This window comes from Muntiacus reevesi, chromosome 2, assembly GCF_963930625.1.
Source record: "Muntiacus reevesi chromosome 2, mMunRee1.1, whole genome shotgun sequence".
NCBI classification, from domain to species: domain Eukaryota; kingdom Metazoa; phylum Chordata; class Mammalia; order Artiodactyla; family Cervidae; genus Muntiacus; species Muntiacus reevesi.
In genome coordinates this window covers 270679000-270696774 of record NC_089250.1, presented here as the reverse complement: position 1 = coordinate 270696774, position 17775 = coordinate 270679000, and the positions used below count along the sequence as shown (strand labels likewise).

The window sequence follows — 17775 nt, the reverse complement described above, 5'->3', positions numbered from 1 at the left end:
CAAAGTATGCCAAGGCCATGAGAAAACAGTTCCTTTAAGCCTTACAAGACACATGTGCTAAGAATGATACAGGGTAAGGTTTTATAAATCTTGGCTCAGAATTTTCCCATCATGGCTTCTGATTATTCTTTTTGTGATTTTGTTAAACTTACATTTGCTTAAATGAGCCCCTGAAAATTTTAAGCTAAGAGAAGAAGAAAGGAAAATTGCAGAAGGTGAGTTTATGACTCTGAGTTTAGGTTCTCAGAAAATTCACAGCAAGCCTTGAAGGCCCCTGAGGAAGGTCAAGGCTAGAACCAGGCAGAGAAAATTCCACTACTTGGGGTTCACACCTGACCCTGTGTGAAGTGCTATGGCACCCACAGGCTGAGTGTGAAGGAGTCCATTCAAACAAAGACGAGCAGGATTCTGATGAGCTCAGAGGGTATCACTGAAGGGGGGCCTGTGCAGTAGACCCTGGGGTTCAGCAAGACTGCTGGTCCCAAGGAAGGGGTCATCTAGTACAGGTGCTCACAGGACTGACTGGTGTGAATTCAAGGACCTGCAGGCTGCCTGCTCCCCAGACAGACGCTGAGGCAGCAACAGCATGGAGCAGTTCAGGGGAGCTCTTAACAGTACTCTCTATGATCCTTATTAGAACCACCACGATGTCCAAGTAGATAAAATCGGAGAAGAGATACAATGTAGAAATGGTGGGAAATACATGAAGTTATGAGAGGTTTAACGGCAGTAAGAAACTAATTTCTACAGATGCCATCCCCCTGTGCTACAAAGAGTTTATCATTACGTTAAATTTCCTGCAACCTTAAGTAGGTGGGAGAGGTTAATGCTGGTGGTGCGTTAACCCTTCATTCATTCCACATCCGTTGTAACACTGAAAAACCATTCACTTTTATTCATTAAGATACATTAATTTTACACAGATGGAATAAAACCTTTTACAATTCTTGTTTGATCCTTGATTAAAATACACATTACAAGCTTCGAAAAACTTTCCTGTTTCTCTGATGAAATGATCTGAGAATGTTATTTATATCGTTTACAAAATGGAGGCTAATTTAGTAAACATGGATGGACATTAATTATATTAATATGACATTTCCAGAAATTGTTTTCTATACTTACATCAGATAGAAGAGAAGGTGTACTTACTTCAAGCCTGCCAGATAATATGCATGATTTCTCTATGTTGCTGTTATAAAAATATCTTCAATTTTCATGAACTATCCTTGTTTTATGCTTAAAAAGCAACTGACATAATTATTGAAAACTTACAACAAACTTCTGTCTTACTTTGAATTATTCCCTGAACACTTATATCATGGTGACCACAGAGGTGTTTCTCAGCAGTGACAAATACATCCACTCAGAAGTTTAGTGTGTATATAACATGACTGTGTTCTTCATCTTGTAAATTGGAGAATAAATGTAAATGATTCCCACTTCATATAGAAGGGCTTCTCTTACCATTGGGCAACAACCTTCAAAAACATAAGTTCATATGTACAGTAGAAACAAATCACAGCATGTAGTAATTTCAGAGTAGAATTACATTCGTTTTGTTTCCTTAATAATCTCAAATAACGTTAACATAAATAAGGATACATTAATAATAATTATACCTCTGCAAATATCCACCCCTTCATCTTGTGATCCATACTAACATATCAATTTTGTATGTTTTACTTATGGAATACTTGCTACAGTATTTCTGCTTCGGGTAATTCAACAAAAGTGGTACAAATGAAATGCTTTCTAGTATGAATTCTCTGGTATTGAGATACTTTTGATGTTTGATTAAGCAGTTCTCTACATTTTTTTTAATTTAATTCATGTATCTATCCAAAGAAAACACTCGTTTTTTCAAAATTGTATATTAAGGACCAAACTTTTTATCACTGATTCATTTCCAGGGTTTCTCTGCAGTATGAATTCTCTGATTGTGAGGGAGGTGATGGTTCTGAGGAAATCCTTTGCCACATTCCTTACATTTCTAACATTTCTCTGCAGCATGAACTCTCTGATGTCGAGAAAGACTTGAACTCCGGGAAAAGGCTTTGCCACATGCTGTACATTTATAAGGTCTCTCCCCAGTATGGATTCGCTGATGTCCAGCTAAAGTTGAACGCTGCTTAAAAGTCTTGCCACATGCTGTACATTCATAAGGTTTCTCCGCAGTGTGGATTCGCTTATGTCGAGAAAGAAAATAATAACGGATAAAGGCTTTGCCACATGCTGTACATTTATAAGGTTTCTCCTCAGTATGGATTTGGTGATGTTCAGTTAAAGCTGAACGCTGCTTAAAAGCCTTGCCACATGATGTACATTTATAAGGTCTCTCCCCAGTATGGATTCGCTGATGTCCAGTTAAAGCTGAACGCTGGTTAAAAGCCTTGCCACATGCTGTACATTTATAAGGTCTCTCCCCAGTATGGATTCGCTGATGTTGACTAAGAAAATAATAACGGATAAAGGCTTTGCCACATTCTGTACATTTATAAGGTCTTTCCCCGGAATGGATTCGCTGATGTTGAGTTAAATTTGAACTCTTCTTAAAAGCCTTGCCACATTCTGTACATTCATAAGGTCTCTCCCTAGTATGAATTTGCTGATGTTGAGTAACACATGAAGAGCAGATAAAGACTTTGTCACGTTCTGTACATTTGTATGGTTTCTCCCCAGCATGGATTCCCAGATGTTCAGTTAAAGATGAACTCTGATTAAAGGCTTTGCCACATGCTGCACATTTGAAATGTTTCCTTCCTGTAGGAACTTTCCTATGTCTACTTCGATTGGGTGAGTTACTAAAGACTTTTCCACATGTACTACACTTGCAATGTTTTCGCTTACTCTGAATTCTCTGCTGTTGAATAAGTTTTGAAGACTGGTTAACAACTTTACCATTATCATAACAATTATAGGTTTTCTCTCCAATATCCATACTCTTAGAAGTTTTAATAGTAAGACTTGAGCTTTGATAAAGTATATTCCTACACTTATGATGTTCAGAATTGTTGTCTGAAAATTGATGCCCCTGTTGTTTCACGAGATATGAGCCTTGGTCAACATTATGCCCAGTTTCATTGCACGAAGAGCTTCTCATTCCATCATGTATACTCTCGTAATTATTGGGGGTAGAGCTCCTGCTTAAGGCATTCCTCATTTTGTTACACTTGGAAAGTTGTTCCACACTAATTATAACTCCATATGTATTGAGCAATGATGGTTGAATAAGGTCTCTCCCATTATTATCAACATTAAAGGTTTTGGAAAAAGGAGAAAATAGTTGTTGGTTGGAGAACAAGAAACCCTTGTTAAAGGATCCCTCAAATTGATTGTATTGGGAGTTTTCCCCCTCATCTTTAAGGTTCTGGTTTCCAGACATGTTTGAATGTATATTTAATAGACACCTATGCTCAGAGTTTAGGTTTGAATGAGTATTTCCAGTAGAGACTAGATGACTTTCCAGAATTCCCACATTTCCCTTCAGAGAACATGTATGTTTCAAGAGATGCTGTGGATCTTTGCTGACAAATATACACTTAACTGCAGATGTTGATGACTGAAATTGGCCATCTGAAATTGGTTTTTCCTTATTTGATTCACATCCTTGATTTCTTTTGGCGGTAATGTGTACTTTATGGGAAACTGAACCAACTTGGTTGTGTCCATCATAACATGCTCTCCGCTCTTTACATGCCCTCATAGATTCCCAGTCTTTGGTTAAATGTAAATTTTTAAGGTGATATCTTTCATATATTCCTGGATTTACTGTTGGGAGTAAATCTTCTAAGCCTGGCTTTTGGGTCCTCAAACACTGGGTGTCATGAGATGACACAGCTGAAAGATACCAAATAATAAGTTATTCTACTTACTATTCTTGGGGAATATAGTTTACAATATACATAAAATTGGCATACACTTGGCTAGATGAAGCCTAAAACCGAGATACAAGGAGTCAAGAGGGCAGAGTATTCGGAAGACGTGGAGTTCATCTGTCTCCACAAAAGCATCAAGAATACATCTTGAAGTGGAAAAATTCTCACAGAGCCCTGTGGAACATGGGCAGAGGAACATGGACATCTGAAAGGACAAGAAAGATTCCTGCTGAGGCAGGTAGGACAAGAGAGTGATGGAGGAAAGGGAAGAGGAAAAGAATCTGGATGGGACCCGCAAAACCCTGGGGGATCTGAAGAGAGGCGAGGTCTCCACATGCAGGGAAGCCCCTCATTGGGGGGACCTCAGTTGGAACAGAAGGGGACCCTCGTTCTCTGTGGGAAGAGAACACAGCAACTAGCGTGCAGGACAGAGTGAGACCTGTACGCAGGGTACTGATCCCTGCCCTGCCCACCCAGCCTGAGAGTGTCCTCCGCTGCAGACAAGTGCTGGGTGCTGGAACGTGGGTTTTGGAGAGCAGACCCAGGCAGAGAACTGCGGTTGGCCGTGAGGAGACATCCTGAGTGGACGGGAGGGAGGGAGGAGCTCTGCACATGGGATGCTTGTGGAGGAAGCCTGAACCACCAGAGAAGCAGAGCGGTGCTGTTGAGTGATGCCCGAAGGGAAAAACCTCCTTGCAGCCTCTCTGCCCCTCTGCCTGTCCTTGCATTTCCAGGCACTAGGAATGACTCCTACCTACTTGGGTGATCTCACGATCCCCACAGCTGCTTCCTCCTCCCCAGCCTCCTCCTTACCAGTATAGACTCATGGGCTCCAGGGGCATATTCAGAACACACGCCTGTGGGTGGTCCCAATGTACAGGTGGTGCTGAAACCACAGCTGAGCCCCAAGGCCTTGTCACTAAGCAAGAAAAGCTGAGATCTCTCCTTGCATCTGTACAAACCATGGTGTTACACCCCACAACTGGCTTGGTAAACTCAGCCCCAACAGAACTCTGGATGGAAATGAGGCTCTGGCAGTCAAGACCAGTCTGGCTTTAGCAACTGTAGATGTTGTAGCCCCGCACATGAGGCATTTGGGCCAGGTCAGTCTACATTGCCCCCATAGCACTGCAGCCGGTCCAACTCCCCAATGAATGTACACCTGGGATACAACCAGTGGATCTCTGCTGGTGACCTGGTGAAAACAACATCTGAGAGACACCAGGGTCAAGTGCCAGCATACCCATGGTTCAGGTGGGGCCAAGATCAATGCCAACACAGGGTCACATGAGAGCTGGCACAGCACGTGAGAGATGGCACGCAGAGCACTCTCCGAGGAGAACATCCCAGAGGAGCAACACTCAGTGGCTTCCCTCCCAGTGGGTGTGCTCCAGTCCCACTAGATCAGAAGCACCACAGATCAGAGCAGAGCTCATTTCAGATCTGGGGCCTCTGCTCCACCAATCAGGAAGCAGACCCCGCCACAGAGAGTGACAGCCACAGCCACAGAGGAAAGGCGAAGCGGCCCTCAAGATCCGGGCAGGCATTGGTCACAATAGTAACAATCAACCCCCTCTCAAGGGCATAAGGGCACAAGTCTCTGGACCACCTCACCCACCATGGAGCAGACGCCAGAGCAAGAGGAACTAGGATCTGCTGCCTGCAGAACAGAGACCACAAACACAGAACATTGGACAAGATGAGATGACAAAGGAGTATGGTGCAGAGAAGTCAAGATAGAAACGTACAGGAACAATGAAGCGAGGAGAAGTTGAACTGTGTAATGAGTACATTTTGCTTTAAGTAATCAAATTTACAAACAAAAGGTTTTTACAAATGCTAATGCTTGCTATTTATTTAACCCAATTACCACTCACGTTGTTATCTAAGCATGTTCTAATAGAGTCTAAAATAGTAAATGATTTTGACCTAGAACTAGTCAGAAATAGATGGTATTAATGATTAAGTCCTGGGATGTTTCACAACAAATAAGATAGATTTAATAAGGTAAGAGTTCTTAACAATTCAAATGAGAAATGAGACTTGAAAAATATGGTGAGAACACAGGGAACTCTACTCAACGCTCTGTGGTGACCTAGATGGGAAGGAAATCTTCTCAAGAAGGGAAATGTGTATATGTACCTCTTATTCTTTCTGTATAGCAAATCTCACTTAACATTGTAAAAGAGCATTATTGGAACAGAAAAATTTCTTCTTAAAGATTTCTCTATATAATCTATAAGCTTAATAGTGAAGAACAGTCAGAAAAAAGCACTGTAGGAAATGTTCTAATCTCCGACGTCAATAATTTGTTTAAAAACTGTGAGTTAAATAAATATATTAAAGCATTTTAACATTAATGAATTGGGACAAACATACTTAACACATTTAATGTTAGTTGATATAAAAAAAAGAAGCTGTAACATAAAATTCAGATTTGCATTTTCTCATTTTAGTGAGGTGTCTTAGGTGAAGAAGGAATTTATAGGGCCTGGACTCCATTTCAGGCCTGTCTGTGCTGATCGTGCTGAGCCAACTCTCTAGTGGACTCTGACCTCTCTGCTTAGTGCCTGTGGGATCGACAATAGAAGGATAAGACCCCCTCCAGACAGGGGAACTTTGAAGATCATATCCAGGTTCCTCATCACCTAAGAGAAAACAGACACTAATCACCCCTGCCTCCGGACACTATCTATCAGAATGTAAGCACAGGTTATTGGTTATTAACTGGTTGGAATGTAACTGTGGGCTTATTGATTATTAACTGTTTGAACACATAACACGTGAATGATGGGCTTATTGTGATTGTATTTACCCTCCCTTTGCAAGCATCAAGGGGTTGGGGTGGTGGCTTTGGACACGTCCACATGGGGTATAAAAGATTTTCGCAAATGCTGGTCGGGGCCCTTGGCTAAGAGGAGACTCTGCCTTGGGCCCGCCAGTGTAATAAACTGCACTCCACTATCTGCATTGTCCTTCTGAGTGAGTTTGTTTCCCTGAAAGCGTGGCTATGACATTTGGTGCATTGGCCGGGAAGGTCCTCACTTTGAGGAGACAGGTCTCATTTGAGGCCACCCCGAGGCTTTGTAGCTTGAATATCCTAGAGGGGGGAAGGCGCCTCGCCCCTCTGGAAGGATTCTGCTTTTCAACGTCAGGACCTTTACGTCGGCAGGTACTGGACGGCAGCAGGGGAACTGAGCGCTCAGGTGAGGAGGAACCCACCCAGCAGGGTAGAAGAGGGGGCCTGATCACCCCCCTGGGAGGGACTAGAAGGAGCGGGGACCCAGTGGAATAGGCATGCAGCGATTGCTTGGTACACAGGTAGTAGTGTGCTAGGGTTTAGGAAGGAAATTTGTGATGGTCATTTAGGAGGTTTGTCACCCCGTCTCGGGAAAATTATTACCAAGTGATCACCAGGGGATTGTTAGGATAGGAAACTGGTCCTTTTATGCTCGTATTCTGCCCTCCCACAGGAGGTTTCCTGTATTCTCTGAAATTCTTGACCCCCTCAGAATTGTTAGGATAGAAGGAGGGGGATACAGAAGTGAGTATGAATTGGCTTTTCCGGAGATGGCCTGGGACATGGGATATTTAACCCATCTGTGTTTTCATTCGTACGTGATCAAGCCCACCAAGGCAGAATGGAATTTAAGGGAGAAACAGTCTTGGACCATGTGATGTTCTGGTTCAGCTATGCTGACCGGCAGGTTGCATGAGCGTCTGAAGGCAGAACCGGGTGGGCAAGAAGAGCACGAGGGAGCTAACTCAATTATTCCCTGAGGTCTGGGTGGAAGACAACCCCCCCTCCCTCCAGGCTGGCTAAACATCACGCCCCAGTGATAATGGAACTCAAACCACGCACCATCCCAGTTAGAGTGCCAGTACCCGCTACGGATAGAGGCCTGAACCGGCATATTGCCCACATCAATAGATTGAAACAAGCAGGCATTCTACTGGAGTGCCAGTCGGCTTGGAATATGCCAATCCTGCCCCTCAACAGGGAAGGAGGACAGAACTACAGGCCTGTACAAGATCTCAGGCTAGTCAACCAGGCTACTGTGACTTTACACCTCACTGTTCCAAACTCCTATACCTTACTTAGCCTCCTCCCACCGAGAACTAAAGTTTACACTTGCCTAGATCTCAAGGATGCCTTCTTCTGCATATGCCTCGCCCCAGCGTCACAGCCCATCTTTGCCTTTGAATGAAAAGATCGAGTGGGGTGCACCAAACAACAGCTCATCTGGACTCTGACACAAGGGTTTAAAAACTTCCCAGCCATCTTTGGGGAAGCCTTGGCTTCTGACCTGGACTCATTCCATCCGGAAGAGTATGGATGTTGGCTCCTACAATACAGGGATGACCTGCTGCTGGCTGCGAAACCGAGGAAAATGCTGGAAAGGGACAAAAGCACTGCTCCGGCTGTTGATGGAAGCAGATCACCCGGTGTCGAAGAAGGCACAGATCTACAAAGAGATGGTAAGGTATCTGGGGTTTGTTTTAAAGAAGGGATCAAGGTTCCAGACCCTAACTGGGTCCTATATACTGATGGCACTAGCCTGATAAAACAAGGACAATGGCTGTCAGGTTAGCCAAAGCGGAAGGGGCCAGCACGACTGAAAAGGGATGGTGGGAATTGCCAAGTGGCAAATTATTGGTACTGGAGGAGCTGGCACACACTGCTAAGCCAGACACACCAAGCGACCCACCTGGGCCATGCTGCCTCCTCACAGGTGAATGCTGCCTCTCGGGGATTCAGACAAAATCCTCCGGGTATTCAGCTGAAAGGAACACTGCCCCTTGAACACCTGGGAGTGGACTTCACTGAAATGAAACCTCACCGACACTACCATTATCTGCTGGTCATGGTATGTACGTTCCCGAGATGGGTAAAAGCTTTTCCTACCTGGACTGAAAGAACATCAGAAGTAGCCCGGTGCCTGCTTAGGGAAATGGTTCCAGATTTGGATCTCCTACCAGCATTGGACCAGGCAATGGCCCGGCTTTTGTAGCTGATTTAGTAGAACAAGTAAGCAAAACTTTAAACATCAAATGGAAACTGCACACTGCATATAGACCCAGAGTTCTGAGATGGTGGAATGAGCCAACCGGACACTTAAAGAGACTCTCCAAGTGGATCAGAGAGACTGACTGCTCCTGGATGGACTTGCTTCCGATGGCTCTGCTCAGACTCAGGATGACCCCACAGTCCCAAGGCTATTTTCCATACGAAATTGTGTATGGGAGGCGTCCTCCCATAATAAAACAGGTGTCAACAAATTTGCCTCACATAAGGGGGGATAGGATCTCACAGCAGATGGAACTGGATAAGGTAATAAATCGGGTAACTAAGTTTGTACAAGAAAGTGTGTCGTTCCTCCTTGGGGAACAGATTTATGAGTTTACACTTGGTGACCAAGTATGGGTCAAAGATTGGAAACATGATTTGCTAGCCCCTTGGTGAAAGGGCCCTTATGTTATTCTAACTACTCCTACTGCAGTTAACGTTGCACGTATTGTTCCTTGATCCATCATACGAGGGTGAAGACAGCATACCACGCAGACCCAGAAAACGCTGAGTGGACTGCACAGAGGGACCCCACTGACCCACGAGAGACTAAAACCATCCTTAAGAATGAGGAAAAGAAGATCCCGGACGAGCCCCTTCAGGATGAAGCCGCACAATCAACTCCTGCTGCTTGGCCTCATCAACGTGATTTTGAATTTAACTTCTGTCTCAACTCAAGACAACGTTTACACCTCATGGGCACATTTCTACACGGACTTCCAGAACACCTACAACTTCTGGGTATGTAGGACTATGCCTCTGTCTGTGAAGGATGGACTTCTTTTGTGGGTGTCACCTCTCCGCCAAGCAGATTTTAAACCACTCTTCTCTTTTCTGGGATGACAAAGAGATTTTCCTCTCTCTTGTCAATCATAACCTCTCCTTGCTCTCTTTGTGTAAGACCTACAGTCAATAGACTCGGGTCATGGGGTTACATTTGATAAAAATTCCAGTGTAGCAAAAGCCTAACCCACAACAAGCCCCAGTAAATCTACCTTATTTACATCTAGGTGGACAACATCTGTGTTTCAACGGTATGAGTATATTGCTGCCTTTTTCGTACCCTCTGAAGGGACAACAAATATATTATGGTTAAAGTGGAGGCCTTGACTAAATTCACAAACAGGTCCTCCTAGATAGAACAGAAGCCATCCAAGCCTTAAATGAAGAGCAAATCTAAATGAGAAAAGTACTAATTCATAATAAAATGGCTGTGGACATACTCCCAGCTGCTCAAGGAGGGACCTGTGCTATAATTAAGGTTGAATGTTGTGTATACATTCCTGACTTATCTGACAATGCATCGACTACTTTAGATGACATGAAAAACCAGCTAAAAGCAATGTCAAATGAGAGCATTCCTTTCTGGTTTTCCGTCCTATCTTGGGTGAAGAGCGATTTGTGGAAAACTATATTTACCACTGTTAGAGTTGCCTTGACAGTTCTGCTTTGTGGACCCTGAATTGTACAATGTATTATGAACTTTGTAACCCAAAGGTTGATGTCATTCTCCCTAATTGGCAGTTGGAGAGCCGGGGTGCAATATATCCCTATGAATGATGCTCGTAATATGAGTTAAGAGCATCAAGAGGGAGGAATGAAGAAGGAATTCATAGGGCGTGAACTCCATCTCAGGCCGGTCTGTGCTCATCATGCTTGGCCACCTCTGCAGTGGACTCTGAACTCTCTACTTAGTGCCTGTGGGAAAGACAATGGAAGGATAAGACCCCTTCCGGGCAGGGGAACCTTGAAGATCATATCCAGGTTCCTCATCACCTAAGAGAAAACAGACACTAATCACCCCTGCCTCCGGACACTATCTATCAGAATGAAAGCACAGGCTTATCAATTATTAACTGGTTGGAATGTAACCATGGGCTTATTGATTATTAACTGTTTGAACACATAACATGTGAATGATGGGCTTATTGTGATTGTATTGACCCTTCCTTTGTAAGCATCAAGGGATTGGGGTGGTGGGTTTGGACACATACACATGGGGCATAAAAGATTTTCACAAATGCTGGTTGGGGCCCTTGGCTAAGAGGAGACTCTGTCTTGGGCCCGCAGGTGTAATAAACTGCACTGCACTATCTGCACTACTCCTTCTCAGTGAGTTTGTTTCCTGGAAAGCATGGCTATAACAGTGCAATTAAGAAAGAATTTGAGTATGAAATTTTTAAGGTCATATGTGTAGTTTCCAGTGGACCGGAAATTATATGGTAGAAAACAAAAAACATCTGTCCCCAGTATTCCTAGAAGTTTGGCTATTTTTTCACAGCTCCACCCACACACTTCTGACTAGGGACAGAATCAGCACTTTTAAAAGGGCTTAATATAGTTACTCAGAAATATGCAGATTTTCTAAAACCTCCCCAAAATGGACGCGTTATCAGGTCATGCAGGTTTCTCCAGGCGAAGACAAATATTTTGGTTCTAACTGCAAATGCGAAAATTAATCATTGGAGAAAAAATACACAAATGATAAAAAGAATCAGGAATGGGTCAGGAGATGATGCTCTATGACAGTGACAATAGTAACCTAGGCTAATCCAAAATCATCTCCACTGAAGCAGATCTTCTCAAACCACACGACAAAGTATGACTTCCTCCACAATGCTTGTCCCTCTCACACGAGTTATCGGTTTCATCCATAGACACATACCTGGGTATATGGCTGTCTCTATTCTCCTTACATTCCAGGGGTCCTTCATTTGCTCCAGAAACGTGACCAGGTCTGGCTTAGAGACCACAAGACCTGTTCATCAGAAAAAGGAATATGGTTTCTGAGATATTCATCAATTTCCAATCCAATATGTGTTCAGGTTAGAGAGAAGTCATGGTAGAAAGTTAAAATAGCATTAAAAAAAATGATTTCACCAAATAGTTTATTGGAAGCATCTTTAAAAGACAAATGCAACAAAATCAGATTCTGATATTATGCTCAAGTACTACTAAGGCAAAAGCAGGTAGTGGAATTCCAGTTTTACGAGGAGAGTGGCACTATTTTATAACACAGAACTTACAGAATTACCACCAACCTAGAATGAAGAACATGCAGGTCAAGAAGCAACAGTTAGAATAGTACATGGAACAGTTAACTGGTGGCAGAATGGGAAAGAACTACATCAAGGCTGTACATGGCCACCCTGCTAATTTAATTTCTATGCAGAGTACATCATGCGAAATGTTGGGCTGGGTGAATCACAGCCTGGAATCAAGATTACCAGGAGAGATATCAACAATCTCAGATATACAGATGATATCACTCTAATGGCAGAAATTGAAGAGGAACTAAAAAGGCTCTTGATGGGGGTGAAAGAGGAGACTGAAAAAGCTGCCTTAAAACTCAACATTCAGAAAACTAAGATCATGGCATCCAGTATAATCACTTCATGGCAAATAGATAGGGGGAAAGTGGAAATAGTGACAGATTTAGATTTGGGATGTGGGTGTGGGCTCCAAAATTAGTGCAATGGTGACTGCAGCCATGAAATTAAAAAATGCTTGCCCTTTGGAAGAAAAGTTATGACAAAGACAGCATATTAAAAAGCAGAGACATCACTTTGCCAACAAAGTTCAAAGCTATGGTTTTTTCAATACTCATGTGTGGATGTGATATTTGGAACATAAAGAAGGCTGAGCACCAAAGAATTGATGCCTTCGAACTGTGGTGCTGGAGAAGACCCTTGAGAGTCCCTTGGTCAGCAAGGAGATCACACCAGTCAATCCTAAAGAAATCAACCCTGAATATTCATTGGAAGCACTGATGCTGAAGCTCCGATACTTCGGCCACCTGATGCGAAGAGCCAGTTCATTGGAAAAGACCCTGATGCTGGGAAACATTAAGGGCAGGAGAAGAGAGTGGCAGAAGATGAGATGGTTGCATAGTATTGTTGACTCAGTGGATATGAATTTGAGCAAACTCTGGGAATTAAAGAAGGCTAGGGAAGCCTGGCTTGCTGCATTCCACAGGATCGCAAAAAGTTGTACATGACATAGCGACTGAACACAATGAGGCAGGTTACATGAAGAAAGAAGGTTAATTTCCCCTGGAAAGTAGGGATCTTAACCTCTACTGGACAAAGCAGAAAATTCCAGGAGGCATTCTAGAATGAATGAACCAAAAGCCTGAGGATACATAAGGGATTTTAGAAGCAAGTTATCCTCACCCAAGCAGGCCAGATTCCCGTAGTTCTCTAACATCACGTCCCTGTACAATTCCCGCTGACCGAGGTCCAGGCATTCCCACTCCTCTTGAGTGAAATCTACGGTCACATCCTGGAATGTCAGCAGCCCCTGAAATATAAAGGACATGAGCCATGGGGACCTATGAAGACTTCCTAATGTGACCCAAGATGAAACCAGCAAGAGAAACGGTTTTGATTTAGGAGAATGTCTGGTGTTACGCAAGAATATAATTTTTATACTGCCGTATTTTCCACTGTATTTCTAACCCCAGGAAAAGAGAATGAGATATGATCCACAGACCACTATAAAAACTATTCTGATCTGGAAGAGAAATTATAAAATAATCACATCAACACTGACCTATCTATTTTTGAGAGTTGTACTCATGTGACACAGAATAAACTGTCTATCAAGGAAAGCATGTTAGTCACTCAGTCATGCCTGATTCTTTCCGACCCCATGGACTGTAGCATGCCAGGCTTCTCTGTCCATGGGATATTTCAGGCAAGAATACTGAAGTGAGTTGACATTTCCTTCTCCAGGGGAATCTTCCCCACCACGGGATCGGACCCCGGTCTCCCACATTGCAGGCAGATTCTTCACCATCTGAGCCGTCAGAGAAGCCCCCTATCAAGGAACCAGGAAATATTTTTAAAAAGCATGATGCTCTGATCTAAGAGTTCTGGAGTGGGGCCAATGTGCCGCATTTTTAACAAGCTTATTTAAACTAGTAATGTTGAAAACTTTGATACATGATTGACCATTCTGAATAGCAAAGAGGTAGACCACTAAGGCAAGAATTGATACTTAACTTTGAATTTTAAGTGTTTTACAAAATTGACAGGTCTGATAGAACAGTACCCAGAGCAGCACTAATCCTTTGCACTACTTTGTATATACTATATGTCTTTCTAAAAGCTTTTACAGGGTCTTGAATGCATCACATAAATAATATAAAATCAACAGCATTGTTGTTCCACCGTTTTGCAAATATTTTGTCAAACATTCATTAAATGACAAACCTTGAATTTGCTTCAGTTTATGTGAACTAAAATTTAACTAGTAAAGCACAAATACACAGACAACACTAAAGAAAGTGTATAGGAGTTTTTATAGGGTCTTCCCTGGTAGTCTGAGCTCCCAAGTCAGGGGGCCGGGTTCAGACCCTTGTTAGAGAACAAGATCCCACACGCCACAGCTAAAGTGTGCCTGCTGCAGCAAAGTCTCCCACATGGCTCCAAGATTCTGCAGGCTACGACCAAGACACAACTCAGCCAAACATAAATACGTGTATGTTTTAAAAAGAACTTTATATAACTGGGGAGAATACCAAATCAAGAAAAAAAATAATTTTAACATTTTCATGCTTACAGACATATATTACAATGAGACTGTATACTTCCTAAGAGTATTAAGGAAACGCTAACATTCACAAAGCTAAGATCACGGCATCCAGTCCCATCACTTCATGGCAAATAGATGGGGAAAGAGTGGAAACAGTGGCTGAGTGTAAATATATTGATAAAAAATAATGCAAAAATGTGAGTAAGACTTTCTCTGTGATATGAGCGTGGATTGTACTGGAAACATCACACTTGACCTTGAGTGATGAAAACTCCCACTCCCAAAACCCAGTATCTATCATCAACACAGTGAGTGTTCATTGTCCAAAGCAAAGAGAAACCAAGAAGATGTGGAGTGTCTCCATTAAGTGTGAGGGTTTTCACATGTTCCTCATTCAATTTTTCCACAGCCTTGTCTAAAGACAGAAGAAAAAAGAAATGAACTTTATAGCCTGTTAATCTCAGAGAAATCACCAGAGCCAGTAGACATCATCTGTCACGGTGTAAATGGATCACACAGAAGCAGCACTATCAGAACCTGGGCATTTCGGAAAAAATAAGGAAATTATAACTTGAACCTAAAATAAAAAATATCAGTTTTATGCAAAATTCATTTCATATATACTTCCTCTGTTTGAATCCTAATAATGTTGTCACCCGAGCGTATGTTCCTCGATTCTTTGTCTCGTCACAACAAAAATTTGGAGAGATGGACATTAAAGCCCCTTGGCGGGTCAGAGCTCTCGGAGGACAGACCATGTTATAGCTCTTAAATAAATCAGTGTTACAGCTCTATTTATTTAGATAATAGCCGGAAAATCCACCTTCGAGTTGTGAGGGCCTGTCGATCCAAACACACGAAGAAAAGATCGCCCCATTGCGTGGGAGAGAGAGAGAGAGAGAGAGAAGAAGGAAGAGGGTTTTGGCTCCTCTTTTTATGTTTTTCTGCCCCTGGGTCTGTCTTATGCAAATCGGGCCTAGGCAGGCGCGTTGTTTGTTTTACCTGAGGTTCTCACTCCAGTCCTCGGACCTTCCTTTGTTCTCTTTTCACGGGTTTTCGCTTCCAGGTCTTTTGCCACCGCCATTTTGGACTCTTTTTCCCTATTCTAACTACCTAATGATGTGTTTAACTAATAAGTCTTAGCATTACAGAGGACAGTATCTCCTACTTTTCCTTTTATTTCTGAGCATTTTCTGAAAAATTCTGGATCACTGAGTTTATTCAATATATAAGGGCATTTTCTAACTCCTAGAGAGCATCCCCATGTAAACTCATCATGGCATTTCCCCTAGTCCCCTAAGATCCCAACACCGAACCACATCCCAGTGCGAATCTCGGATACCAGTGCCTCTCCGTGTTTCTCTCTCACAAAGGCAATATATTCACCAGTTGAAAGTCGCTAATTCATGCTGAGAATTCATCATGCTCCGTAGAAAGCCAGGATACAGACAAGGGAGACAAGATTCTGGGACACAAGGGAGAAGTGGTCTAAAGAGCCAGGCTTCACTATGAGAAGAAGAAAAGGAAAAAATAAAGAAGTTGATAACAAACACCCAGGCAGAAAAGTTAGAAGTAGAGAACTTAAGGTGTGCAGGTTCTCAGTCTAGGCATTTCAGGAAGAAAAGCAGACACAGCCCCAGACCCGAGACAGGACCCGTACCTCAGAAGCTGCCATTTCCTCCTCTTCTTTCTCCTGCTCTGCGTCTTCTCTGGGGATGTTATGTCGCAAACTCACATCTGCATCTTGAGAAAATACCTTCAAAGGCATCCATGCAGCTGTTTAACCTGCAACTGCTGTAGGGAAAGAGAAGAAAAAGTTTTCCTGTTTCTCTCACCCGCTTCTGAGCCCCTTCTCGACTTTCTTTGTTCCCAATCTGTAGTGGGGAATCAAGACTAACCTGATAATGCTAATCACATCGTGGTGCTCTACACAATTTGCAGATCGTCCGGGCTAGCTCTTCTCCTTCCTTTTCGAGTTACAGAGAACAGCTGAAAAGAGACAATGGACCTCCTTCTGGGCTGGCTGACCCAGCCTTGAGGGTTGAGAAAAAAATGCAAGAGGAAGACCCGCATTCAGAGCCCTGAGGGGAAACCTCACACTTGAGACCTCAGGAAGGGAGGGTTTAGGGAGGGAACTTCTAGAAACAAAGAAAGTCAACCTGATTCCCTGGGGAGGGGCTCTTTCCAGGCTGGGTGTGGTGGTCCTCAGCCTGCCTGTACCCTTGGGCTCTCGGAGGGGAGAGGTGAGTGAGTGGTGGGAATCACCTGGGGGTCTTGGGTACCTGCCAGGCTTTACTTGCAGAACTCTCCCCAAAGATCTCCCCTGTCCTTAGTTTTTCTCACCCCTCTCTGCAGCCTAGAGACACGGGTTTTCACAAAATGATTTGCTTTGTGACCACCTCTCTGCAGGCGTGGCACCTCCAACTTCAGAGACCAGGAGCCTGGAGGCATGTCCATCCCCGTTTTCTTGGAAAAGAAACCAGGGGCAGCAGGAGGCCTGGCGTGCTGCAGTCCAGGGCGACTGAGCAACTGAACTGAACTGAACTGAGCAGGACACGCTAGATTCACAGTGTGTATGGGCGGAGCCAAATGCCTCTGAAAACGATGTCCTGAATGCTCTCTGATGACTAACGAAGGAGTAAGGATCCGTGTTGTCATAAGTTACATCACACATCAGTTAACACCTGAGAATGTTGTTGCTCTACTTTCTGTGTGTGTTTTTCTAGGTTTTATGAATCAACTGCTTCAGTTTCTTGTCTGCTCCATTTACAGAGCTCTATTTTCCCACATCTTTAAAGTATAATGACCAAGGAAAAATTAAAGATAGAAGCATATACATCTTTCTCATATTATATATTCTAAAAAATATTCAGTCTGCATTCACCAGTACCAACATTGTACAAGATTTAGTTTCACAGCAGAAGTGAGAATAAAGTATAGACATTTCCCATATACCTCTTGTTCCCACATGTGGACAATTTCCCTACTTAGCTTTCCCCACCAGAACGAGCATTTGTAACCAGTGATGAATCTACATGGGCAGTAAATAGATCAACTCTCTAGTTTGCCCCTGTGTTCCTCTTTTAGGAATGTGCAGTCCATACCTCTAGATAAATGTTTAATAACATGTGTCCATCATGACAGTTTAACACAAATTATTTCAGTTGTGTTAATGAAAGTTCTCTAGACTTAGGATATTCATAGTCCCTCCTTTGAAAGCCACAGGAATCATGGACCTTTTTAATCTCTTCTATATTTCTTACTAGATTCCCAGTGACTGAGTGGTAAAGAGTC

General features: G+C 43.1%; 1 protein-coding gene and 2 pseudogenes across 1 annotated transcript; 1 reads left to right on the top strand and 2 right to left on the bottom strand.

Annotated features, from left to right (window-relative positions):
* LOC136157574 (zinc finger protein 678-like) overlaps nucleotides 1-17775 on the bottom strand; it is a 322340-nt pseudogene that overhangs the window by 65680 nt on the left and 238885 nt on the right.
* Nucleotides 1-17775, top strand: part of LOC136157581 (zinc finger protein 724-like) — a 322253-nt pseudogene that overhangs the window by 66738 nt on the left and 237740 nt on the right.
* Nucleotides 1994-16156, bottom strand: LOC136158895 (zinc finger protein 724-like). The gene is made up of 5 exons (XM_065920738.1): nucleotides 16142-16156; nucleotides 13119-13245; nucleotides 11612-11704; nucleotides 2215-3840; nucleotides 1994-2151 (listed from the first exon to the last, which is right to left on the bottom strand). Exons 1-5 carry the CDS (start codon nucleotides 16154-16156, stop codon nucleotides 1994-1996), a joined length of 2019 nt encoding a protein of 672 aa, XP_065776810.1.